This window comes from Danio aesculapii, chromosome 3 (assembly GCF_903798145.1).
Source record: "Danio aesculapii chromosome 3, fDanAes4.1, whole genome shotgun sequence".
In the NCBI taxonomy this organism is placed as follows: domain Eukaryota; kingdom Metazoa; phylum Chordata; class Actinopteri; order Cypriniformes; family Danionidae; genus Danio; species Danio aesculapii.
The window spans coordinates 30,247,362-30,267,434 of NC_079437.1; the positions used below are offsets into that span (position 1 = coordinate 30,247,362).

General features: G+C 36.6%; 3 protein-coding genes across 4 annotated transcripts; 1 reads left to right on the forward strand and 2 right to left on the reverse strand.

The window, feature by feature from the left end:
- The first annotated feature begins 236 nt into the window (after positions 1–236).
- Positions 237–3,631, forward strand: si:dkey-66i24.7 (uncharacterized). Its single transcript, XM_056451229.1, has 2 exons — positions 237–484; positions 2,845–3,631. Exons 1-2 carry the CDS (start codon positions 391–393, stop codon positions 3,459–3,461), a joined length of 711 nt encoding a protein of 236 aa, XP_056307204.1. The 5' UTR covers positions 237–390; the 3' UTR covers positions 3,462–3,631.
- A 1,466-nt stretch (positions 3,632–5,097) lies between these two features.
- On the reverse strand, positions 5,098–11,257 carry LOC130221238 (uncharacterized). 2 transcript variants are annotated; one of them, XM_056453622.1, is made up of 4 exons: positions 10,458–11,257; positions 9,280–9,590; positions 8,623–8,863; positions 5,098–7,484 (listed from the first exon to the last, which is right to left on the reverse strand). In XM_056453622.1, exons 2-4 carry the CDS (start codon positions 9,580–9,582, stop codon positions 6,763–6,765), a joined length of 1,266 nt encoding a protein of 421 aa, XP_056309597.1. In that variant the 5' UTR covers positions 9,583–9,590; positions 10,458–11,257; the 3' UTR covers positions 5,098–6,762. The 2 variants fall into 2 exon arrangements, with proteins under 2 accessions (XP_056309597.1, XP_056309600.1); XM_056453625.1 differs by lacking the exon at positions 10,458–11,257 and having other exon boundaries at positions 9,280–9,722.
- An 83-nt stretch (positions 11,258–11,340) lies between these two features.
- elob (elongin B) lies at positions 11,341–19,209 on the reverse strand. The gene is made up of 4 exons (XM_056453626.1): positions 19,053–19,209; positions 16,952–17,086; positions 12,866–12,974; positions 11,341–12,776 (listed from the first exon to the last, which is right to left on the reverse strand). The coding sequence occupies exons 1-4, from the start codon at positions 19,053–19,055 to the stop codon at positions 12,664–12,666; spliced, it is 360 nt and encodes a 119-aa protein (XP_056309601.1). The 5' UTR covers positions 19,056–19,209; the 3' UTR covers positions 11,341–12,663.
- Positions 19,210–20,073: the final 864 nt, after the last annotated feature.

Sequence of the window (20,073 nt, forward strand, 5' to 3'; positions counted from 1 at the left end):
GCATATGGTAAATGTAGTTTTAGGACAGCTCAAATAACGTCGTTATATAATATTTGACATAGCGGACGAATAAAACTGTACAGATTCATGTAGGAAGGCTTTTAGTGTATGATAAAGAAGAAAACTGCCCCTCGTTTTGTCTTTCTGCCTTGCCCGCGAAACGCTTGTAAAAATGATGACCTACATTTCCCACAATCCTCCCTAAAACGCCGTGATCATTTCCGGAAAACACACAACACAACACCCTGCTCAGCGCTGCCTGGTGCAGACGAGGTCGTTGTTATTATCATCGCTGTTGTCGACGCTCGAAAAGAACTCATCGCTGGTGTTGTTAAAATCCACGATTAGTCGCAATAAGACTTGGCCAGGTATAAAGAAAATAAAAGTAACATGGAGGTCATTGAGTCAATTGTTACAGAGGCCATTGAGGTGGAGGACTCAACCACTACGGTTACGACTTTGGAGACGGAAAAGTCAAAAGCAGGTGAGATGTGCAGCAGCAGCTCGTGAACTGGCCATCTCCAGCGAGGAGGACACGATGAGCCTAATGATGATGATGGCAGAGATTGGCGGGACCTCCGAAACAATACATTTATAATGGAATATTTAACTTATAATAAAATTATATCAACAGTATTTTATATTTATTATATTTATATTATTTATTATATATTTTAAAACTGCGTTTAGAATTTTGCATGTATTTTCTAATCGTTTTAATGGATCATTTTGATGACTGGAAGACAATTAAAAGTTAACTGTAATAGACAGATGTTTAAAAACTAGATTCTAAACCAATCTAAAAGTAAATAAAAATAACCTGCAAGTAGACATGCAATACATACCTCTCTGGATAAATAATGCTCAACATAAACGAGCACACCCTTTTGAAAATCAACACTTTTATACAGTTCTTAGTGAATATAGCAATAATGTATTGTGTATTTAAACAAAACAAAACATAACATAAGGAATAAAAAGATAATACACTTAAATTTCTAATTTTGTATTTAAAAAATACAAATGACATATTTTTATATTTTTGTTGATATTTTTCTTGCTTTTTCCAGTTTAGTAAAATTATTTAACATTTTTAACATTAACGATTTAACATTTTCCCCCAACATATTCATTTGTCCATATTAATTTTTGCACTGTAATCTTAAGTTTTTCCTTACTTCCAGTATTGGCGTTTCTTACAGCCTAACCTAATGTTTAGGCACATTTGCTAATTTATCAGTTCACTATAAAAAGGAATTCTACTAAAGGATTAAACTTCTTGCTTATTGGGTAATTAGTTAAAAGCAATTTAAAACAATTTTAATAAAAGACAATTAATAAACGTTAACATTAAAATGATATGATTTTAAACAACCGATTTTCAATGATTTTTAAAATACACTACATAATATAAAGTACGGCTGTGCGATTAATCGAATCGCGATTTGAAAAGTTGCAATTAGCTAAATCACAAGAGGCTGCGATATGAAATTTATATGTATTATTTAATTTCCCTCACCCAGAGCAAATGAGTGACTGTCATCTGTGTGTGACAGTCTTACTAGCCAAGTGAGTGAGCTCACTTTCATTCTGCCCAATCAGAATTGCGTAACATAACTGTGCGGAAATACAATAAAAAAAACAAACAGGAAGCAAAGACAAGTGGGATGATGGAATCTGCCGCCTCAAAAGCATTAATAGACAAATTAATATTAATGAAATAAGTGGTAATATGGGACTATTTTATGGGTTTAGAAGTTACAGACACAGAACAAAAACTGGTCATTTGTAAAAGCTGTCATAGAATTGTTGCCACAGCATGAGGAAATACAACAACCAGCACCTAAAAAAAGCACCACAGGAACCAAGTGATAACTAATGCCATAACTCACTACTGTTTGCTCTAGAGCAGAGATGCTCAAACTAGGGCCCGTGCATGGGCCAAAGTTGGCCCATGGTAACCTTTGATTTGGCCCACCAACCAAACAAACAAGAGAAGGGACGAATTCCTCAAACAGAGATTGTCATTTCTAATTTTACATAACCTTTAGTTTGCTTGTTTAATTGCTGAGCTACAAAAAAAAGCAAAACTGAAATTAAGTGTTTCAATTAAATGTGAATTAATCAGATTTTTAAAGGTTCATGAAACCCTATTTTCTTCTACATGTTGGCCAATATATATATATGAAATGAAACCATATACAATCTCAACCATTTACAATTTATTACAACATAAAAAAAATATATATATATATATATATTTATTTATTTTTTTATGTTGTAATAAATGAGATTGTATATGGTTTTATTGTAAGTACTACAATATAAAATGTAAAATATATATATACAATTATTGATACGATTACAGTATTTTTATCTTTTAATATTTTTTAATTAATACAGTTTGGTATATTTAGCTTCGGCCCACCACCATCAAACAAGATTGGATTTTGGTCGTTTATGAGAAAAAGTAGTGTTTAATTTTTGGTTTTAAACGGTTTAAAACCATTTTTTTACTAACACTCACTGCAATTTAGCAGTAAGAAGCTACGATACAGAATATCGAGCTGAAGCTTGACTACATAAATAAATCACAAATCAAATCTAAATCGCAATAAAAAAAAATTGCAATTAGATATTTTCCCCAAATCGCACAGCCCTAATGTGAACATCCGTTTTTGCTGGTGTTGAATCCATTCTCAGACCAAACATTCACTGTGCCATGGCCTCACTTTAAAATGGTTCAATCTTTGATCACAATTATTTTGTCTCAGACCTTTTTTTTCCTCTCAGACCTAAATATTTGATACTTTTCTTCTCTTTATTAATAATCTATTTATTCAGAGTTTGTCTGGACACTCCAAGCCACATGGCACCTCGTCCACGTTCGCTTGGACATGGACGCAGAGTTTGACCAGCCCGTGTGCAAAAAGAAGAAGCTGTGGGAGACTGTGGCTGAGAGGGTGACCGCCAAACTAAGAGCCGACGAAGGCACTGATGTTTCAGTCAAAGCCTTTGAATGCGACCTGAAGTGGAGAAACATGCTAGCGACGTACCGCAAGAATGCAGAGCGAGCAAAAAGACTAGGAACCAACAGCGTCCACTGGGAGTTCTTCAAGGAGATGCATGAAGTTCTGGGAAGGAGCTACGAGGAGGTTGAGGCTCAGCGCAAAGCAAAAATCAGTGCCACTAAATTGGGAAAAGCAATAGCCAGTAAACGATTTACCCCAATACTGCCCACACCTACAGCCTCAGCTCCGCAGTTGCCCAACGCCAGGCCTCCACAGGATCTGCTTCAGCTTTACCTGGAGCTGCAGGAGCGCAAACTGAACATGTGGGCTCAGCAGAAAGCTCTGGAAGAGAGGAAGATCGAAGCCATCAATAATCTGGCGCGTGCAATTACTTGTCTTTCCCAGAACAATAACTTGCAAAAGTTTGAGTCGGAAGCTTCCCAATTATAATACCTGCCACCATCTTTTCAGATTAGAAAAATGAAAAGGATCTTTATATTTAGAGAACTGAATGAATTGTTTCCTCTATTATTCACTTGCAAAAATTGCTGTGGAGTTTAAATTGTAGCATTCATGTAAAATGAGTAAAGGACAAGTGGAATATTGTATTTTTGTTTTTTAATAAAATGTTGAAATATACAGAGTGTGTCTGTCAATGTTTCAATGTTATCAAAAGATTTATACAATTTGACCACACAATACTACTTCTGTTAAGAACTTACAGTCCAGACCTTTAAAGGAAACAGTCCAATTTTTCTTTGGAAATAAGCTCATTTTACAACTCCCCTGAAGTCAAACATTTGAGTTTTACTATTTTTTAATATACTAAGCTGTGGTCTGTTCTTTGTACCTCGCTTAAATGATCTAAGATGATTTAACAGATCCTGGATCTTTTAATCTTGATAACTGATCTCTGGCTAATTTGGTTCTTCAAACAAGTTCGTGAAACAGATGTCTGGATGAACTGATCTGAGATCGCTGCGTGTGTTGTGAAGGACAGATCGATCGATCCTCGAAATCATGATCAGCAATGCAGCGATTGGCTGACGGCACAGCAGCGTAATGACATCATCTGATTTATATTCAATTATCAGAGAAAATGACATAAAATTCATAGTAAACGATTTGTTAAATATGATATGCAATAATTTGGGTGGCGCAGTAGGTAGTGCTGTCGCCTCACAGCAAGAAGGTTCCTGGTTCAAACCTCGGCTGGGTCAGTTGGCATTTCTCTGTGGAGTTTGCACGTTCTCCCTGCGTTCGCGTGGGTTTCCTCCGGGTGCTCCGGTTTCCCCCACAATCCAAAGACATGCAGTACAGGTGAATTGGGTAGGCTAAATTGTCCAGAGTGTATGTGTGTGAATGAGTGTGTATGTTCCCCAGAGATGGGTTGCAGCTGGAAGAGCATCCGCTTCGTAAAACATGTGCTGAATAAGTTGGTGGTTCATTTCGCTGTGGCGACCCCGGATTAATGAAGGGACTAAACCGATAAGAAAATGAATGAATGATATGCAACAACTCACCACCTATGTTGTGGGCTGCAGGCTTTACACTATCATGTGTCAGGAGCATTTAGCAATTTATTATTTTTAGAGTTAGACTGGATTTTATTTATTGTAGTAGCCAAGGCCTACAAGTTTCTTAATCGGCGTAAGGTATAACTGCTGTTTAAATTAATTTAGCATAAAAAAAAGCATTTTGTTCAGAGTAAAGGTGTCTGCAACTTTTGTGAAGCATCAAATCACCTGCATATTAGCTGTCAAAACATGTGTATGATTGCAATAATTATTATTTCTTAAAAAAAAAACAGTCCAATACTGTGCATGTCTATTATCAGACAGACTAAAGGCAGTACCTTAAAATAGTAGGCTATGTGTTTGTATCTAAAAAGTCTATATAAATAAAGGTTCTCTTTAAACCCCTTAAGAAGAACCACCCCGTGACAGTCTTTAAAATTTTTAGTGCGCAGATTGCACAAGTTTTATATATATATATATATATATATATATATATATATATATATATATATATATATATATATATATATATATAGTTTTTTTTTTAACTATTTAATATATCAAGTGTATACAACTATTACTGTAAGAAAACAACAGAATTCGGCACATACTTTCAATATTACTTTTGCTTGAAATGACCCGATCTAATCCTGTTTATGTGAAATACGCCTGCTCCCAAGCAGGTTTGAGCTACCAGACCTGTTGCAACTCTCAGATGAGTTTTGAAGAACAAAACGGTCCTGGATCGTGTCAAATCGTCAATAACCAAATTCAGTTAACTGAGTAAGGTCTGATAGGTCTCAAATTGATAGGTCTCAATCTCGATTCCTGTTTTGGAATTCCTGATTGACAGTTTTGTTCCAACCCTAATCAAACACAACTGATCCAAATAATCAAGATGTTCAAGACTATAAACTATTAAGCAGGTGTGAGTTGGAGATGGTTGAAGCTAAATTACGCAGAGCTACGGCCCTTCAGGAACTGAGTTTGAGACCACTGATCTAGCGGGAGCACTTTTAGCTCAGAATAAATTATTGAATCGGATTAAACCGTTAGCATCTTATGTAAGGCTAACGAAAAATTAAAACAGCAACTTTTAATTTTCTGTCGGTCTTAGTAAACAATGTAACTACAGAAGAGTCAAGCTTTAAATATGAAATTATCTAAACTTTTTTTTGAGCAAGATGCTAAAGGTCTAATCAGATTCCATTATCTATGCTAAGCTAAGCTAAAAGTGCTTCCGCCAGACCTGTAGAGCAACTTCATGAATTAAAAAAAATGGTAAAACTCAACTTATCAGTAGTGGTGAGCAGAGCAAAGCTGCATGAAACACTGAAAGAGTTGAAGCAATTGTGTCGAAGCATTTTAAAACCTGTCTCTACAGTGACACCTAGTGGTCATCTGTTATGTATTACTCTGGAACAGCTTCAGCAAAGAAACATTTACGCAAATTGAGTTATTAAACCCTATGTTGTACAATTGATATTTCAAGTGATTAAGTGTAGCGGTGAGAGTTCCTGACTAGCATGCAGATATAATGGGTTCAAATCCAGGATGATGCAGCAACAGACATTTGTTTTTAAATGCTCTGTTCTTCTAACGTTTTTTGTTTTAACATTGATCTGACATCCAAACAAGCACTTTGTGAATAAACACGTCTTGCTTTGGTCATGAAAATTAAGATTATTAAAATACATCAAGTGACAATTTCTGAGTATTTGTGCAAGTCGGGATTCGAACTCAGGACATTTGCAGCACATTTTGTGCACACGCACGTTCCACTAGGCTACATCAAATAGAGGGTTTTCCCTACCCTGTCAACCAAACGCAGATTCGCCAGGTCTTGAAATGCTTCTGAAATGTCCGATGCTTCGAATTGCTTTAGTCACGTGACCTGGGTGCTTTGAATCATTTTAGTCACGTGACCAGGTGTTTCGGATCATGCGTCGATGCAGTTTTTTGAAACACTAGCGATTCGGGATCTCGACACTGTGTCACGTCAGCCGTCCCTACTTATCAGCAGACTTGCATCAAACAGTTCAATTATATTCATAACATTAGTAGTAACGTTTTTTGTCAGTTTGTTTAATGTGTGAAGATTTTGGCTGCAAGGACTTTTAGTGAATAAACAAAATAAAAACAGTTTATGAAGATGAAGTCACGAAGCGATCAAATGACAAAACATTCAATTTGGGTTTGTTGTTCCTTTAAATATGCAAATTAGTGTCAAAATCTTATAGCGTCCCCTCTTCCAGTGAGCTATAAAGAAGGTTGGCCACAGTCTCCCTCATTTTCACCCCAGCAGCATCTTGGTTAAGCTCCTCCACATCTTCCACTGCGCTTTTCTCTATCAGTCCCTTTGTCACGTCCCCCATGTCCAGGAAAACATTGTGCAAAACACAAGCTGTCAGAACCACAGTCTTTGCCCTTTCAAAGTTCCCCATATCCAAATACCTCAGCTTCTGGAATCGCTCCTTCAGGTCTGCCACCGCCTGGTTGAATCGGCCCAAATGGTTCCCCAGCGCTCTGTTGTAGAGGTTTTCCTGTGGACTTCGACCGGTTGAAAATGGAGTAAGTATTTGTTCAGTGAGTGGATGTCCGACTCCAGCTATTAGACAGGCTCCCGGAGGAACCATCTCAGGGTGTTTCTGGAGCCTTTCAGTCAACGTTTTTCCTCTGTCACTTTCTGAGCCTTTGCTGATATGGCAGTAAATGAAGCGTCCGTTGCTGTTGCACACCAGCTCCAAGTTTAGCCATGAATCTGGATGCACTTCACTCTTAGGTCTTTTGGCGTCCGGAGCATCCGTTTCATTGTCTGGTTTTCCCGAGGGAAGGCGTATAGGGATGCGCGTGTCGCCCAGCACCCCGAGTACTCTAGGAAGACCTCTCTCTTCCAGACCCTCACTGCGACTGTGCCAGCTGGAGAAAGGGAGTAGATTTTGTAGGGCCTCCTGTCCTGCATGAGGAAAGGAAAACCGCAATGTTAAATGATTAAAGTCTGCATGAACCAGAAGCTGAAATGGTGCCCTCCTTGTTTTCTCTAGGTTGCAAATTATGTTTTTAATTGTGTTTTGTTTCTTGTAACTGCTTGTACTGTATCTGGTTGACTCTTTATATTCCCATATCGCGTCTAAAGCTATGTTGAAAACGTGATGCATGCTGCTTTGTTTACGGACTTAAATACATCTGTGAGCTCGCGATCCACTGCCTTTTTGTCGTTGCTATGGCCACTGTCAAAATAATTCAGCTTTTGCCGCTGTGTGGATTAATACTGAATGTGTGTCATTGTTTTTACTAACGGTTAAGAATAGAGCAATATGCTGGTGTTAAACTGCATTGCTTTAATGCACACCTTCTCCTCTGACTACTTCAACAATGTTGATAAGCCGTGGTGGGCATTTTTCTCTGTCTCATGCTGAATGCAGTCGACCAATCACAACAGACGGGTCATCAGACCAATCACCGCAGAATAGCATCGCGCTAAGGAGGGGTTTGGGAACAAATGGATAGCTGAACCTTGCATGAATACCAGACTTTTGTTGGAGACTCCAAAAACCAAAATGTGACGTTTTTTTAATGCATAATAGGGGCTCTTTAATAAATTCATAAATATAATAGTTTTTGTTATGATTTTGAATGTTTTAATTTGGTATTTTCAGCTTTCATGTTAATTTCAATTAAAACATGTTAGCCATGTGCTTTGTCAGTTTCGTAAAAAAAAAGTATACTTAAAATGTAGAGTTTTGAGGTTTTAAACAAACAAAAATGTCTTGACAACTAGTTAAAAATCTTTTTATGTATTTTATTTGTTTTTAGATATCATAATCATGGTATAATAATTTCAAAACAAAACATGAATAACTTTAACTTTGCATTCATAGCATGATAAATAAAGAAAACTAAGCAGAACGTTGAGACAGTCAATGTTTTTATATCATAAAATTTGTAAGGAAAATGAAAATATTTCTAAAATATGAGTTAGTTATGAAAATACATGATCTCTTTTTTCAAACTCCTCTTACCCTGTTCTTATGCCAATAAAATAGCCTTAGAGTTTGACTTGTGTGAATGTATCATCTCGTATTAACCCATACCTGTAGGCCACTGAATGATACGATTCTGCTGTGCGATCACTTGATCACAGAAGGAAAAGAAGATCCTGTGAATATTTCCCTTCTCCAGATGGAAACTGGAGGACACGCTGCGATAGCTGACACGTTTGGAAAGGAGGGTGAGGGACAGTAGGACAGTGTGAGACATGGACAGTCGAGCTCTTCCAGACATGCGGTTTTTGCTGAAGCCCATGTTGGAGCTCTGCAGAAAATTGGTCACATACTGCAAGAAAAACCATAACAAAAAAATTATTTTGTTAAGCAGTAGTTTTTCTTTGTTTCTACTGCCATACCAGTATCTAGGTATTTTAAAAAAGCAATAACATACAAAGCAGTAGTTTTTCTTTGTTTCTACTGCCATACCAGTATCTAGGTATTTAAAAAAAAAGCAGTAACATACAGCAGTAATTATAAAACAACAACTAACAATCAACTCAAATCATTATAAAACATTTTTTTAAAGATTTTCAATATTTCACAATATAAAAATATGAAATAATTTTAAAAGCATCCCTCAGAGAACTAGTGAAATGAGAAATTAATGAGTGAAATTGTTTACTTGTGTTTAAAAAATTACATTCCAACAGAATTCGCTTCATATTAAACTGTCAAAACTTTGGCATCTAGAATAGAACTGACCTGAACGGTGGGATTTGCCTCCATGACTTCAGTGGCATGTGAACGCTGTAAGGCAGACTCTTGAACGGGCTGCTTGGGCTCTGAGTGCTTTGGAGTGTGTGTCTGATCTGCTGATGAGTCCTCCTGTTGAGCGGAGTTCATCTGCTCCTGAACCTGCGCCACTAGGTCAGCCTCGATCATCTCCTCCACAGCGCGGTCCAGCCGCTGGTCCAGCTCCCAGTGAGACAGCGGCTCCCATTCAGCCTGGATCACATCCATGATCACCCGTCCCGCAGCCGCCACATTCTGCTGAAGAAGCTCCATCTGGGTGGCTTTTTTTTTTAAATTAAAGCAAAACACTGCAGGTGAATAGAGTAAAACAAAAAGTAGTATTTATCACCATACTTGCGTAGTATGGAGTCAGATCAGTCTCAGTTCTGATATTATTATTTAGAAAATAGAGCAAACAGTCCTAAACAGAAAAAAAAAACTAATTCACAATTTGATTTTCTATTAATTTATTTTCTAATTAAATGCTGTGTATCATTAGCCATGTAAACATATGAATATATCCCTTTCTTAAAAAAAGACTTCATAATACGAATAAATCTGTTAAGTTTGGTGTATGGAGGAGGCAAGTTAAGATTTATAGCTCATTGTAAAAGAAATAATCTCATTTTGAGAAAACTGCCTTCCAAATTGTATTGCAACTCAAACAGACTTATAAAGTATGACACATATTTCTAAAGTATGATAAAAGAAACATTTACACGTGTATTTTGGATGTTTTCTTTACATTAAACCGAAAAAACAAACTTAAAGACAAACAAAATGTCAAATTTGACGTGTATGAACAAAACGCTTTTTCTAGTCTGTCAGGAGTGTTTCTTTCAAGACCAGGCAAACACAATTATATTCAAAAGCATATATTAAACACTGCTAAGGGTATTATAACGATACATTCAAGAGAATAACTAGTAAATATCCTTATAAACAGCTGAAGCAATGATGAGGGTAAGTTAGTAAACACTAGTGCTGTAACTTGCAATGTGCAGAATCAATGGACTAATATGATTAGCTTAACTCAGTTAACAGTTAATGTAATTTTTAAAAATGAAGCGAAACTTAAATCACTAACTAGCACGAATACATTAACAACATGAATTCAAAACAAACAGTGGATATTTGAAATGACAGACCTTTATAACTGACGATCGTCTCTTTCCATTAGCTTCTGTTGCTACCAAAAATAGTGGTCCTCCTGCGCATGCGCGTTCACGCAGCGATGATTGGTGCTTCATGACATGAATCCATCTGTATGTTACGAACAGCTACACTAGTCCGCTGACCGTTTTCAGCAAGGTACGTTTGGATACGCTTTTCAGGAAAGTTTTGAATAGGCTATTTTACTTGTATTTGCATGTACAAATTACAAACTCATTTTAACTTGCTTTCAACTCATCTTGACATAATCATAATAGAAAATATGAAAAATAAGTCCTTGATATAACAATGTGATATTGATTGCACTATTTTAATAGATTAAGGATGTTTTATTTTAGAATTTAAGCTGCTAATAAAAAACCCTTATGTGCAACATTTTATATCATTTACTTCCAAAGCACACCTGAAAGATTACACACATTTTAATACAACAATATGAAATAACTCCCTCCTTTCTCCCTCCGATGTCAGTCATTTAGGTTTTAATTGGGTTAACGGATTTACTTAAAAGACCCAGAATATCTAAAAGTTTTATTTTAGAAATATTCATATCCTTAAATATAGAAAATATATAATTATATACTGCTACATGGTTAAAGTTTGCATGTCCAAATCCTCATAAATCACATTTTTAAGCATTTTATTTTCAAACATAATTGTTCCTGAAATTCAAGTTTGCTGAGAAATCCTGTTAGTTTGCCCATTACTTTTGATTTTCAAAATTTCCCACAGCTTTTGTTTCAGTACTGGGTGTTATTCTATCTGAAATACTGCAATCATATCTACACAATAACAAAAAAAAAAATTCCAAAAGCTAAAGGTGGCAACACTATTAATAAACAGACACTGAACATTAAACAAGGGAGTGGAAAAGGGCTGATTTTAATTTATTTAAATGCAGTTACAGATACTGCAGCATGGTTTTATTTTCCGTTTGTAACTTTCTGTTTGTTATTTTGTAAGAGCACTGTGAAGGAACACTGCCATCACCGAGAAGGATAAGGGTGAGTTTGCAAAAACATTAGGAGCTTGTTTCTTTTTTTCCTTGGGATGAACACAATGTCAGCGTTTGTGTTAAACATTCACGTTTTAAGCAACTGTGCCCAAAGGCTTCATTCTTATTGATCTTAATGTTTTTTTTACATGATTCTTTCCACCATTTTAAAATGCCACACACACACACACACACAAAGAAAAAAAAGACAAAAGCATTTACACTGCTCTTTGATTCAAACATAAAACCAGAGAACTGAATGTGAATACTTGAGCCTCCAAAAGAAAGATTGAAAAACGGACACTAACTCCAACACAAAATGATAAAGAAACGCAAAACACACTTCAAGAAGCGACAATGCATGTGGAAAAATGTATTTACAATGAAACCACTGTATGTCAGAATTCACCATAACCATGTGCTGTGTATTAATAATTTGCAGGTATAACCTGACGGCATCCATGCCCATTCTGAAGTTCAGTCAGTTCCATGTGCATTTACACTATAGAGTAAGTCGGTAACATAAAACGATTCAGCCTACGGCCTTTTTGCACCCCAATAAAATTATGAAGAATCTAAATAAGAATAATTATAATATCAATACTCGTTACACACAACAGCGTACTGTAAATGCGATCAGTAAAGTGGGCCTTTGTAAAACCTTACAGCCACTAACACAAACCCACCCCAGCCCCTAACAGATCGAAACACACAAAAAGCACAAAAGGTCGAACTCTCCAAACATAACATTTGCGTGAATTAAATAAGAAGCACAGGTTTAAATACTTGGGTCTGACAATTGAGCAAAAATTCATCCAGAAACGAGGGGAAATGTTACCAGAAATCAAAGTGTGCCTGCGCGCGTGAAGGGGAGAGGGCGTTGTGATTGGTAGATGAACCTGTAGATGAGCAGACACTAAATATAGGAAGGGTTTTGCGACAATACGGTGAGAGTTAAGCTGCTAGTGCTTGATGGGACATGAGGAGTAACAGGGAGAGCGATTCAAATTCTCAGCAAAGTTTCAATATCACACGAGACCACTCTCACTCATGCTTATACCCCCCGCTTGCTGTAACTCGATACACACCGCCATCTTTAAACACGCACATTGTTTTGGACACTCTTTACCCCTGCCGTCTTCCCCCCTCCCTCCCTCCCCCCAAACCCTTTAACGTTGGTTCGTCCTTCACTGCACGGCTTGTTCGTTGGCGGTGCTGCCCGAGTCTTGAGGCTTCATAACATCAGGAAGCTCAGGAGGGCTGGAGAAGGCCTCTATTCTTAGAGGCTCAAAAGCATCATCTGGAAAAAACAAAAAAAAACAGACACTGTGAACAAATGCGGACCAGCAAATCTTGTAAAGTATATTAGGGCAAATGAGAAACTCCTACCGCTGATGCGAAAAGCCAGTCCTACTGTAGCTGGAGCCTGAGGTCTGGCTGTCTGGTTTGTGAATCCACAGTCTCCAAGAGTCTTACTATCTTCTAGCAGCATGTCATCCTGGGAAACAAGGAGAGATCAATTAAGCTAAATTACATATTTACACTACTTTAACTGATTCGTATGTTCGTGCATCAACTGCATGTTCCTGTTATACAGTTCACCTTCCCACCATTACTGTCCATTTTGCTTTGTCCAACATATCTAGCTGTTTGTGAATTTAAAAAGTCTGTAAACTATCGAAGTGCAAGACAAATAAAGTCATTGTCTGCCAAAAGATTATAATCTATTATTATACTCCACCAGAGTCACCAGCAAATGCAGTTTCACTTCCATAACTGATCAACACAAGTCTATAAATAAAGTGGAATACCAGGGCGCGTGTCCATCAAAGAATAGTCACTGAGGGGAAGTATATATATTTTTAGTTGTTTTCAATGAGAGTCTTTAAGAACGGCAGCAACGTGGAGATAAATTAATTGTTTCACGTAAATCGATGAGTGACTGACATTTAAAGACATGTGACTGGTCAATCTAGTGCAAGGGTGCCCAAACTCTGTCCTGGAGAAGGGTACCTAAAGGTGGAGCTAGACGAGGAACTGAACGCTATTGGTTTACAGAGATATGTCACTTGCTCATGGACCGCAGTGTTTTAAATGCACAGCCGAGACATTACACCGTAATAATAATAATAATAATATACATATAATAACGAGCCATGGTCGACCCGAGCTCAAACAAACCATGTCGTCGTCTTGAACAGCCTCGAAGCCAAGAAGAAAAGCAGAATATACCCTGTGCCCCGTAGTTTTTTACAAGACCGTCTAAAGCGCGAGCAGTTTCGCTTTCTCACTTGCACTCGAGTCTACGTTTATATTTGAATTAAACTTCTTGAGCTGATTATAATAACGTGTGCGTGATCATTGAAGCGCTTCTCACAACTGATCCTGTCAGAAACAGACAAACGCGAGAGTGATGCACGAAAAAACAAAGGAGAAGCCAGAAAAAAAAAAACTAAAAGATGAACACACTGCCATGTTTAACTATTATCATCACCTTTTGCACTATTATGAACTCGGAATGATGGAATTACTTTCCAACAGAGATTACGTGTGCTGGTGAATATTAAAGATACAGATGAGAGGTTTGCACTGACTGTGAGCTATACTGTATGTTGCGTGTTGTTTTTTTAACCCAAATATGGATAAATGTATGCTGTGTGTAGTTTTTCTGTTATTGGTAACATATCAGAGTCTGTAAAGGGCTGTGTGTGTTCATATATGTTGCATTTATTTATTTATTTATTTATTTATTTTATGCAGTTGGTGATGTTACTGTCATTGATCTGCAGTTATAATCAAATCATAATCATTTATCCACAAGTATTTATGTGTGTAAAGAATCTGTTTTGTGAGAAATGCTTCTCATGATATGTCAACGACCTGTACAGCGAGAAAGGCATTGACTGAAATTTTCTGTCGTACACCATGCCCACCAAAAGAGTACCATTGGTACCCTTTTAGAAGTGGAAATGCAAGCCTGATAAAGGTGAACTGTACTGTACTGTACCACTCAGTGGAAACGGGCCATTAGTAAGAGCTTGATTAGATAGCCCAGGTGTGATTAAATCTTGCATGACCCTCCAAGACCCAGTTTGGGCACCCCTTTTCTAGTGAAAGAAGCCTTCTAGTAATCGATTGCTGTAGCCTTACAATCCTCTGAGGGAGGAGCTTGGCCCAGACGTGTGTCGTTTATGACAGTTTTTGCAGCATCACTGTTATGAATCCTTTGGGGTCAGCATATGTGCTGGAATCTCAGTGAATACTTGACTCACGGACATGAGAAATACATTTATGTAAAGCTTGATCATTATACTCTTAAATGAACGGACTACACTTGAAAACAGATGCTCTTTGGTTTTGTAAGCTGTATGAAATGAATGCAGGGATACAGGCTGTCCTGTTTGACTTCATGAACTCTCACCTCCGCTATTCAATAGCAAATCACATGACAGCAACTCATTGAATGCCCACAAACTTGTAATCGAAGACATCACTGTGATTTTTGGATATTTAATATCAGGAATAACTCCAGAGCAATCAGGCACTGTATTGCATAGTTTGATTGACAGGATGACATCTGATCCAGATCCAGCATAATCCAGAAAGAGCCATAAATAAGGTTGGTGTTGAGATCTCGTTTCCTTCAAGTGTGCATGCGGAATATTTCAGGTAATCTGGAAAATTCGATTTTTTTGTTGGAATCGAATGTTTAGAAACAAAGAGTTAAATTTTATTGGTGATTCAAAATATCAACTGTAATTATAAGCTTGTCTTGAGAATTTGATGTTTCCCCATTCGCAAAATATACGCTCCCAAGTGTTATGACTTGCCTTAAAGCGACTATGTCTGCCTTTATTTAAATGCATAGACAGTTGAAGTGCTCACAGCTGTGCAAAAATGCTTTGGTGACCACATACCCTTTTGCTGTACACAGAGGTATGCACATTCCCAAAGGCAACTGATTTTCCATTTAATTCATAAGCTTAGCAAAACAAGTATGACTGGGTATTATTCTTTAGTATAACTACCCACTGGAGAAATATCCTGCTTAACTTGTGCTTGTGATGGAGGTTTGTGTTGATCAACGTTATATCAGCGGACTCAGGCTCGATACTATATGCTAAAATCAATGTCATTGTTACTGTACATATCGCAGTCTCTGAAGCTGGATTCCATATCTAATATATGCTAGTAGACAAATCACAACAGACTGCGCCATCTGACCAATCAGAGCAGACTCTGTGAATCTACTCTGCTCTGATTGACCAGATAGCCCAGTCTTTTGTGATTGGTCTTACAGTTTTAGAACATTCATTTTAAATTGTAAACTTTTAAATTTAAACACAAAGAATATTATTATATTATTATACATAAAGAAAAATATTATACACCATTTAGGAAGCTTTGAGAAATGAGGTCATGTGAAACGTACATTATGAGAAAATAAAACTCGTTTTTTGATATTCAAGAGATAAACATATTGTAGGAGTCCACCCAAATACAATTATGAAGCGCTAATAATAATAATAATAATAATAATAATAATAATAATAATAATAATAATAATGAGACTTTAATGCATTTAGGCTTGTTTCATTAATTATATCAACATATTGCACAACATAAATGTAGAAATGACAATGGTTGCGGTGCTTTTATCACACCGTCTGCTCTCTCTGGCAAAGATGCGATTAAAGCAGATCCTCCACACAAACATAGTCACCAAAAACTTAATTTGGCATTTTCCTGACAGCTACAGTCAGTTTTGAAGAAGTCTAAAAGAAATTGGATTTAAAAGCCACTAAATATCCAGCTGTGGTGACAGTATGAGATGGCGCAAACTCACTAAATAGCTAATAGCCTGCATCTACGTCCTGTACATTGTTTGATGCCATCTACTAAAAAAATATGTACTTTTAAATTATAGTAACAGAATTTCAAATAAAGCAACTAAATGGCTGCAGGAAGCACTCAATTTCTATTCTAAAATTTTTATATTAATACACTAAAATATGGATTCTAATATAACAAAAATTAACAACAACAAACTGAGCTAGACTGAGCTAGTTTTAGCAAAGAATTGACTGCTTTTCTTGGCGTCAGTTTTTTTATATCTCACTTTCTTGTTTAATCAATCACTACAATTAAAGTCTGGGGGTGGTCATGTTTTTGTGATATTTTTGGAACAAATGCAGTAAACAAAACAAAACGATACCGTTGTGAAATAGCAAAAACCTTTTTAGGATTGTATGATAAACAACAACGTTCTTTAGAATTGTCTATTAAATTGAAATAAAAATGTACATGTCTTAACAGTCGGTTTTCATCAATATAATGGATCCTTGCTACATAATAAATGTTAATTTCTTTCTTTTTTAATCTTCATAAATGGAATGATTCAACCTTCAGGTTAAACTAACAGAGTTGTAGCATTAATTACAAACATGAGTAATAATAATAACTTTCTTTGCTGACCTTATAAAGCCTCTGATCCTCCGGTGCTCGCTTCAGAATGCCCTCCACAATCCGCTTCAGCTCATAGACTGTGGTAGACTCCTTAGCATCTGTGAAGATGGTTGTCTTGTGACGTCTGATCATCAAAAAGACATCCTGGAGAGAGAAAAAAAAAAGCAAGTCAGTAACTCAACTTTCAATTCCATCTCATTATAAACTCATCTTTGAGATCTGCAGCATGTTCAGTGCCCAAATATAAAAATGTCTCATTTTAGGTTAGTATCTTTTAGACAGCAAAGTTACTTTATTAAAATAAAATCCATATTTATTCATTTCCATATGTACAGTTTTCAAATATTTCCACAATGATGTTTAAGAGAGAAAAGGAAATTTTCACAATGTTTTCTATAATATTTTTTATTCTGAAGAAAGTCGTATTGGTTTCATTTCAGCTAGAATAAAAGCAGTTTTTATTTTTTAAACATTCAAGGTGAATATTATAAGCCCCCATAACCTCCTAGGGCTTATGTGTCCACATACGTGGACAGCACATTTTAGCTCTTAAGTGGCTATTTAAAATACTTTGAATGTTTTATATTTTGTTACAGACATACAGCGTCATCCTGCAACTGTTTTGCAGCAAATGAAATGTCCCAAACACTATTTTTAAAAGTGTTTTATGTAAATTCGCACCACGAGTCCACGTATATAGACATCATTTTTCTCTAAAAATACATTGTATCAAAAGATGATACTTAGGTTTTTATTCTAATTAGGTTATAGGAGGTTAAAACTGTTACTGTTGTCCTAAAAAACTTAACAAAACGTACATAAGTAGGAACCATATAGCAGAAAATTTGGTCGGTTTTAAAACCTTTTCCAAACCACGGTATCCCTTGAAAATGGTTATATTGTCTCATGCCTACGGTGTATATTTATTATGCATAAATAAATACACATGTATAAACTTCTTAAATTTATGTTTAATTTTTTTGTACATACATGTATGTGTGCTTTTATATTTACATAATATACTCATCACACACATTTGTATTTTATAAATAAACGCCTAATTTATTTTGTACGAGATTAGTAACAATAAATTGTTAAACATTGATAACTTGTATTACACGTTACTAACGTTACAGCATGATTCAAAAACACTACAGTATTTACTACGGTATTTTCTAACTGGTGATGTTTGATGCTTTTATCCAAACCGACATTATGAGAAAATAGTAAAAACTTTTGTTTTCGAAATGTACAAGTAAAACAACCGCTGTTTTTCGAATAAAATAATGAAAAGAAAAGCAGACGGCGAACAGCTGAAACGTGCCAATTGAGTTAAACAATTGCAAATGAAATGCCGACAGCTGCAGTTGTTTAAAGTTGTTGTTTACTTTGTTAATGGCAACACCTAGGAAATGCGGTGCGTCGCTGGCGGTTTGTTTACTGTCAGATAACTAAAAGCTGCATTACGAAGGGCTACATTTTTCTGTTAAACTAACTGTAAACGCGGATAAACCACGTATTATCGACGTCGAGTTATCGCAAGTTATCTTTTTTAAAAATGGACGCGCAAACTGACGCTAGTGACGACGGCAGGCTACAAACATATAGACCCCCGCTCTATAGCCTATCTATTATTATTCATACTCGTTTATAACGTCGATTAAATTACTATGTGGATATTAAAAAGGCACAGCTTAGGATGATCGATGACAGGACCAGCCCGTTCCTACATTAAGGAGCTGTCATGAAATCAACACCGCGATTAACAGCCTCTTTCGGCCACAGCGTCGTGCAGCTCATGAACACACAAACAAAACAAAACAAAACCGATTGTCCATCGATTCTTAATATTCTCCAACTAGACAGGCCGTCGAGCGCCATTCGCTGACAATCTAATTAGTAGCCTAGTAAATTGGGCGGATTTAGCTTGGGAATGTTAGCCGGGTTGCTAAAAATATTGCGAAACAAAGAGCTCTGAATAAAGGCTGCGCTTACACACGGTAGCCACTACAATATGCATCTAACTTGTTTATAATACTTCACAGCTACATTTTAAACTCCAAAACGACTAAATATGTTTGATCTAGGTTTCGTTAGCTTCCTCACTCACCATTTCTCTACGTCTGTTTCGCTGACTTCTTCCACTATCCCACGCTGCACTGCGGAAATCAAAGCGCTCGATCCAGTCCTCCACGATCCCAGATGTCTTTGCGCGAGCAGCGTGAACTCTTTCCTGCGCAGGAGACGGTCGCGCCCTAGTGGCCTCACATAATTCGTTACATTCTTTTAACAATCACTTGTTGCCCAGAAAACAGTCTGTTTTAATTATGTTACGCGCATTTCGATGTACCGTTTCGGCTATTTCAGTGAAAATGAGACCATTTCAATGTGGTCATGTCATCAGCCCTGACCTGCTTATCAAACTATTTCATGACTGTAACAAGAGCCAATTCAAGCATAACTTGACGATTAAACAGCTATCATAACATTTATCAATATGTGGCTCTTTTCGGATTCTCGGAGGCTAGCGAAATTAAAAATGTAAATACGTTGGGACCATTGTTATTGTTTACATCCCTCAAAATGGTCTGGTACGTGTGTTTGACGATGAAAAGTATTGAATTGATTTCGTAGGGCACTCCACCAGAGCCTGGAATGGCCCAAATTGTTCATTAGAATAGGATGTGTACATATTTTTTGATCATTTATTGGAGATTTTAGAGTAGTGGTTCTTAACCATGGACCCACTGTGAACAAGTGGCCTTTAAAATGGTTAATCTGGTTTAAAACGAAACACAATATGTTGTAAACCCGTTAATAAGTATAACTAAAGATGGAAGCTGGGGTCATATTTTATATTTAAATTAATCTCTTTTACACCTTTTAAAGAAAACCTGGATATAAACCCTGGTTTCATGGGTGAGGTTTAACGGTAGTCCAGCCTAAAGAGCATGTTTAAACCATCTGAACTGAAAATAACTTACATGGGGACCCATCCTAAAATGCAGTAGCGCACCAATAGTAATGTTTTGAGGGCGAAAAAAACAAACTATATATAATAGAAATAATGAAATATTTAATTAAGATGAATATTCCATGCATTTTCCTTTGGCTTAGTCCCTTTATTTATC

Excerpts from the sequence above, each read along its gene's own strand:
- LOC130221238 (XM_056453622.1), bottom strand. The coding sequence starts at position 9,582 with ATGGAGCTTCTTCAGCAGAATGTGGCGGCTGCGGGACGGGTGATCATG. Across the intron at positions 8,864-9,279 it reads AGGCAAATCCCACCGTTCAG|TATGTGACCAATTTTCTGCA; the intron begins GTCAGTTCTATT and ends TTTTTCTTGCAG. Across the intron at positions 7,485-8,622 it reads TATCATTCAGTGGCCTACAG|GACAGGAGGCCCTACAAAAT; the intron begins GTATGGGTTAAT and ends TTCCTCATGCAG.
- elob (XM_056453626.1), bottom strand. Across the intron at positions 12,975-16,951 it reads AGGATCAGAGGCTTTATAAG|GATGACATGCTGCTAGAAGA; the intron begins GTCAGCAAAGAA and ends CTTGTTTCCCAG. Across the intron at positions 12,777-12,865 it reads ACTGGCTTTTCGCATCAGCG|ATGATGCTTTTGAGCCTCTA; the intron begins GTAGGAGTTTCT and ends TGTTTTTTCCAG.
- si:dkey-66i24.7 (XM_056451229.1), top strand. The coding sequence starts at position 391 with ATGGAGGTCATTGAGTCAATTGTTACAGAGGCCATTGAGGTGGAGGAC. Across the intron at positions 485-2,844 it reads GACGGAAAAGTCAAAAGCAG|AGTTTGTCTGGACACTCCAA; the intron begins GTGAGATGTGCA and ends CTATTTATTCAG.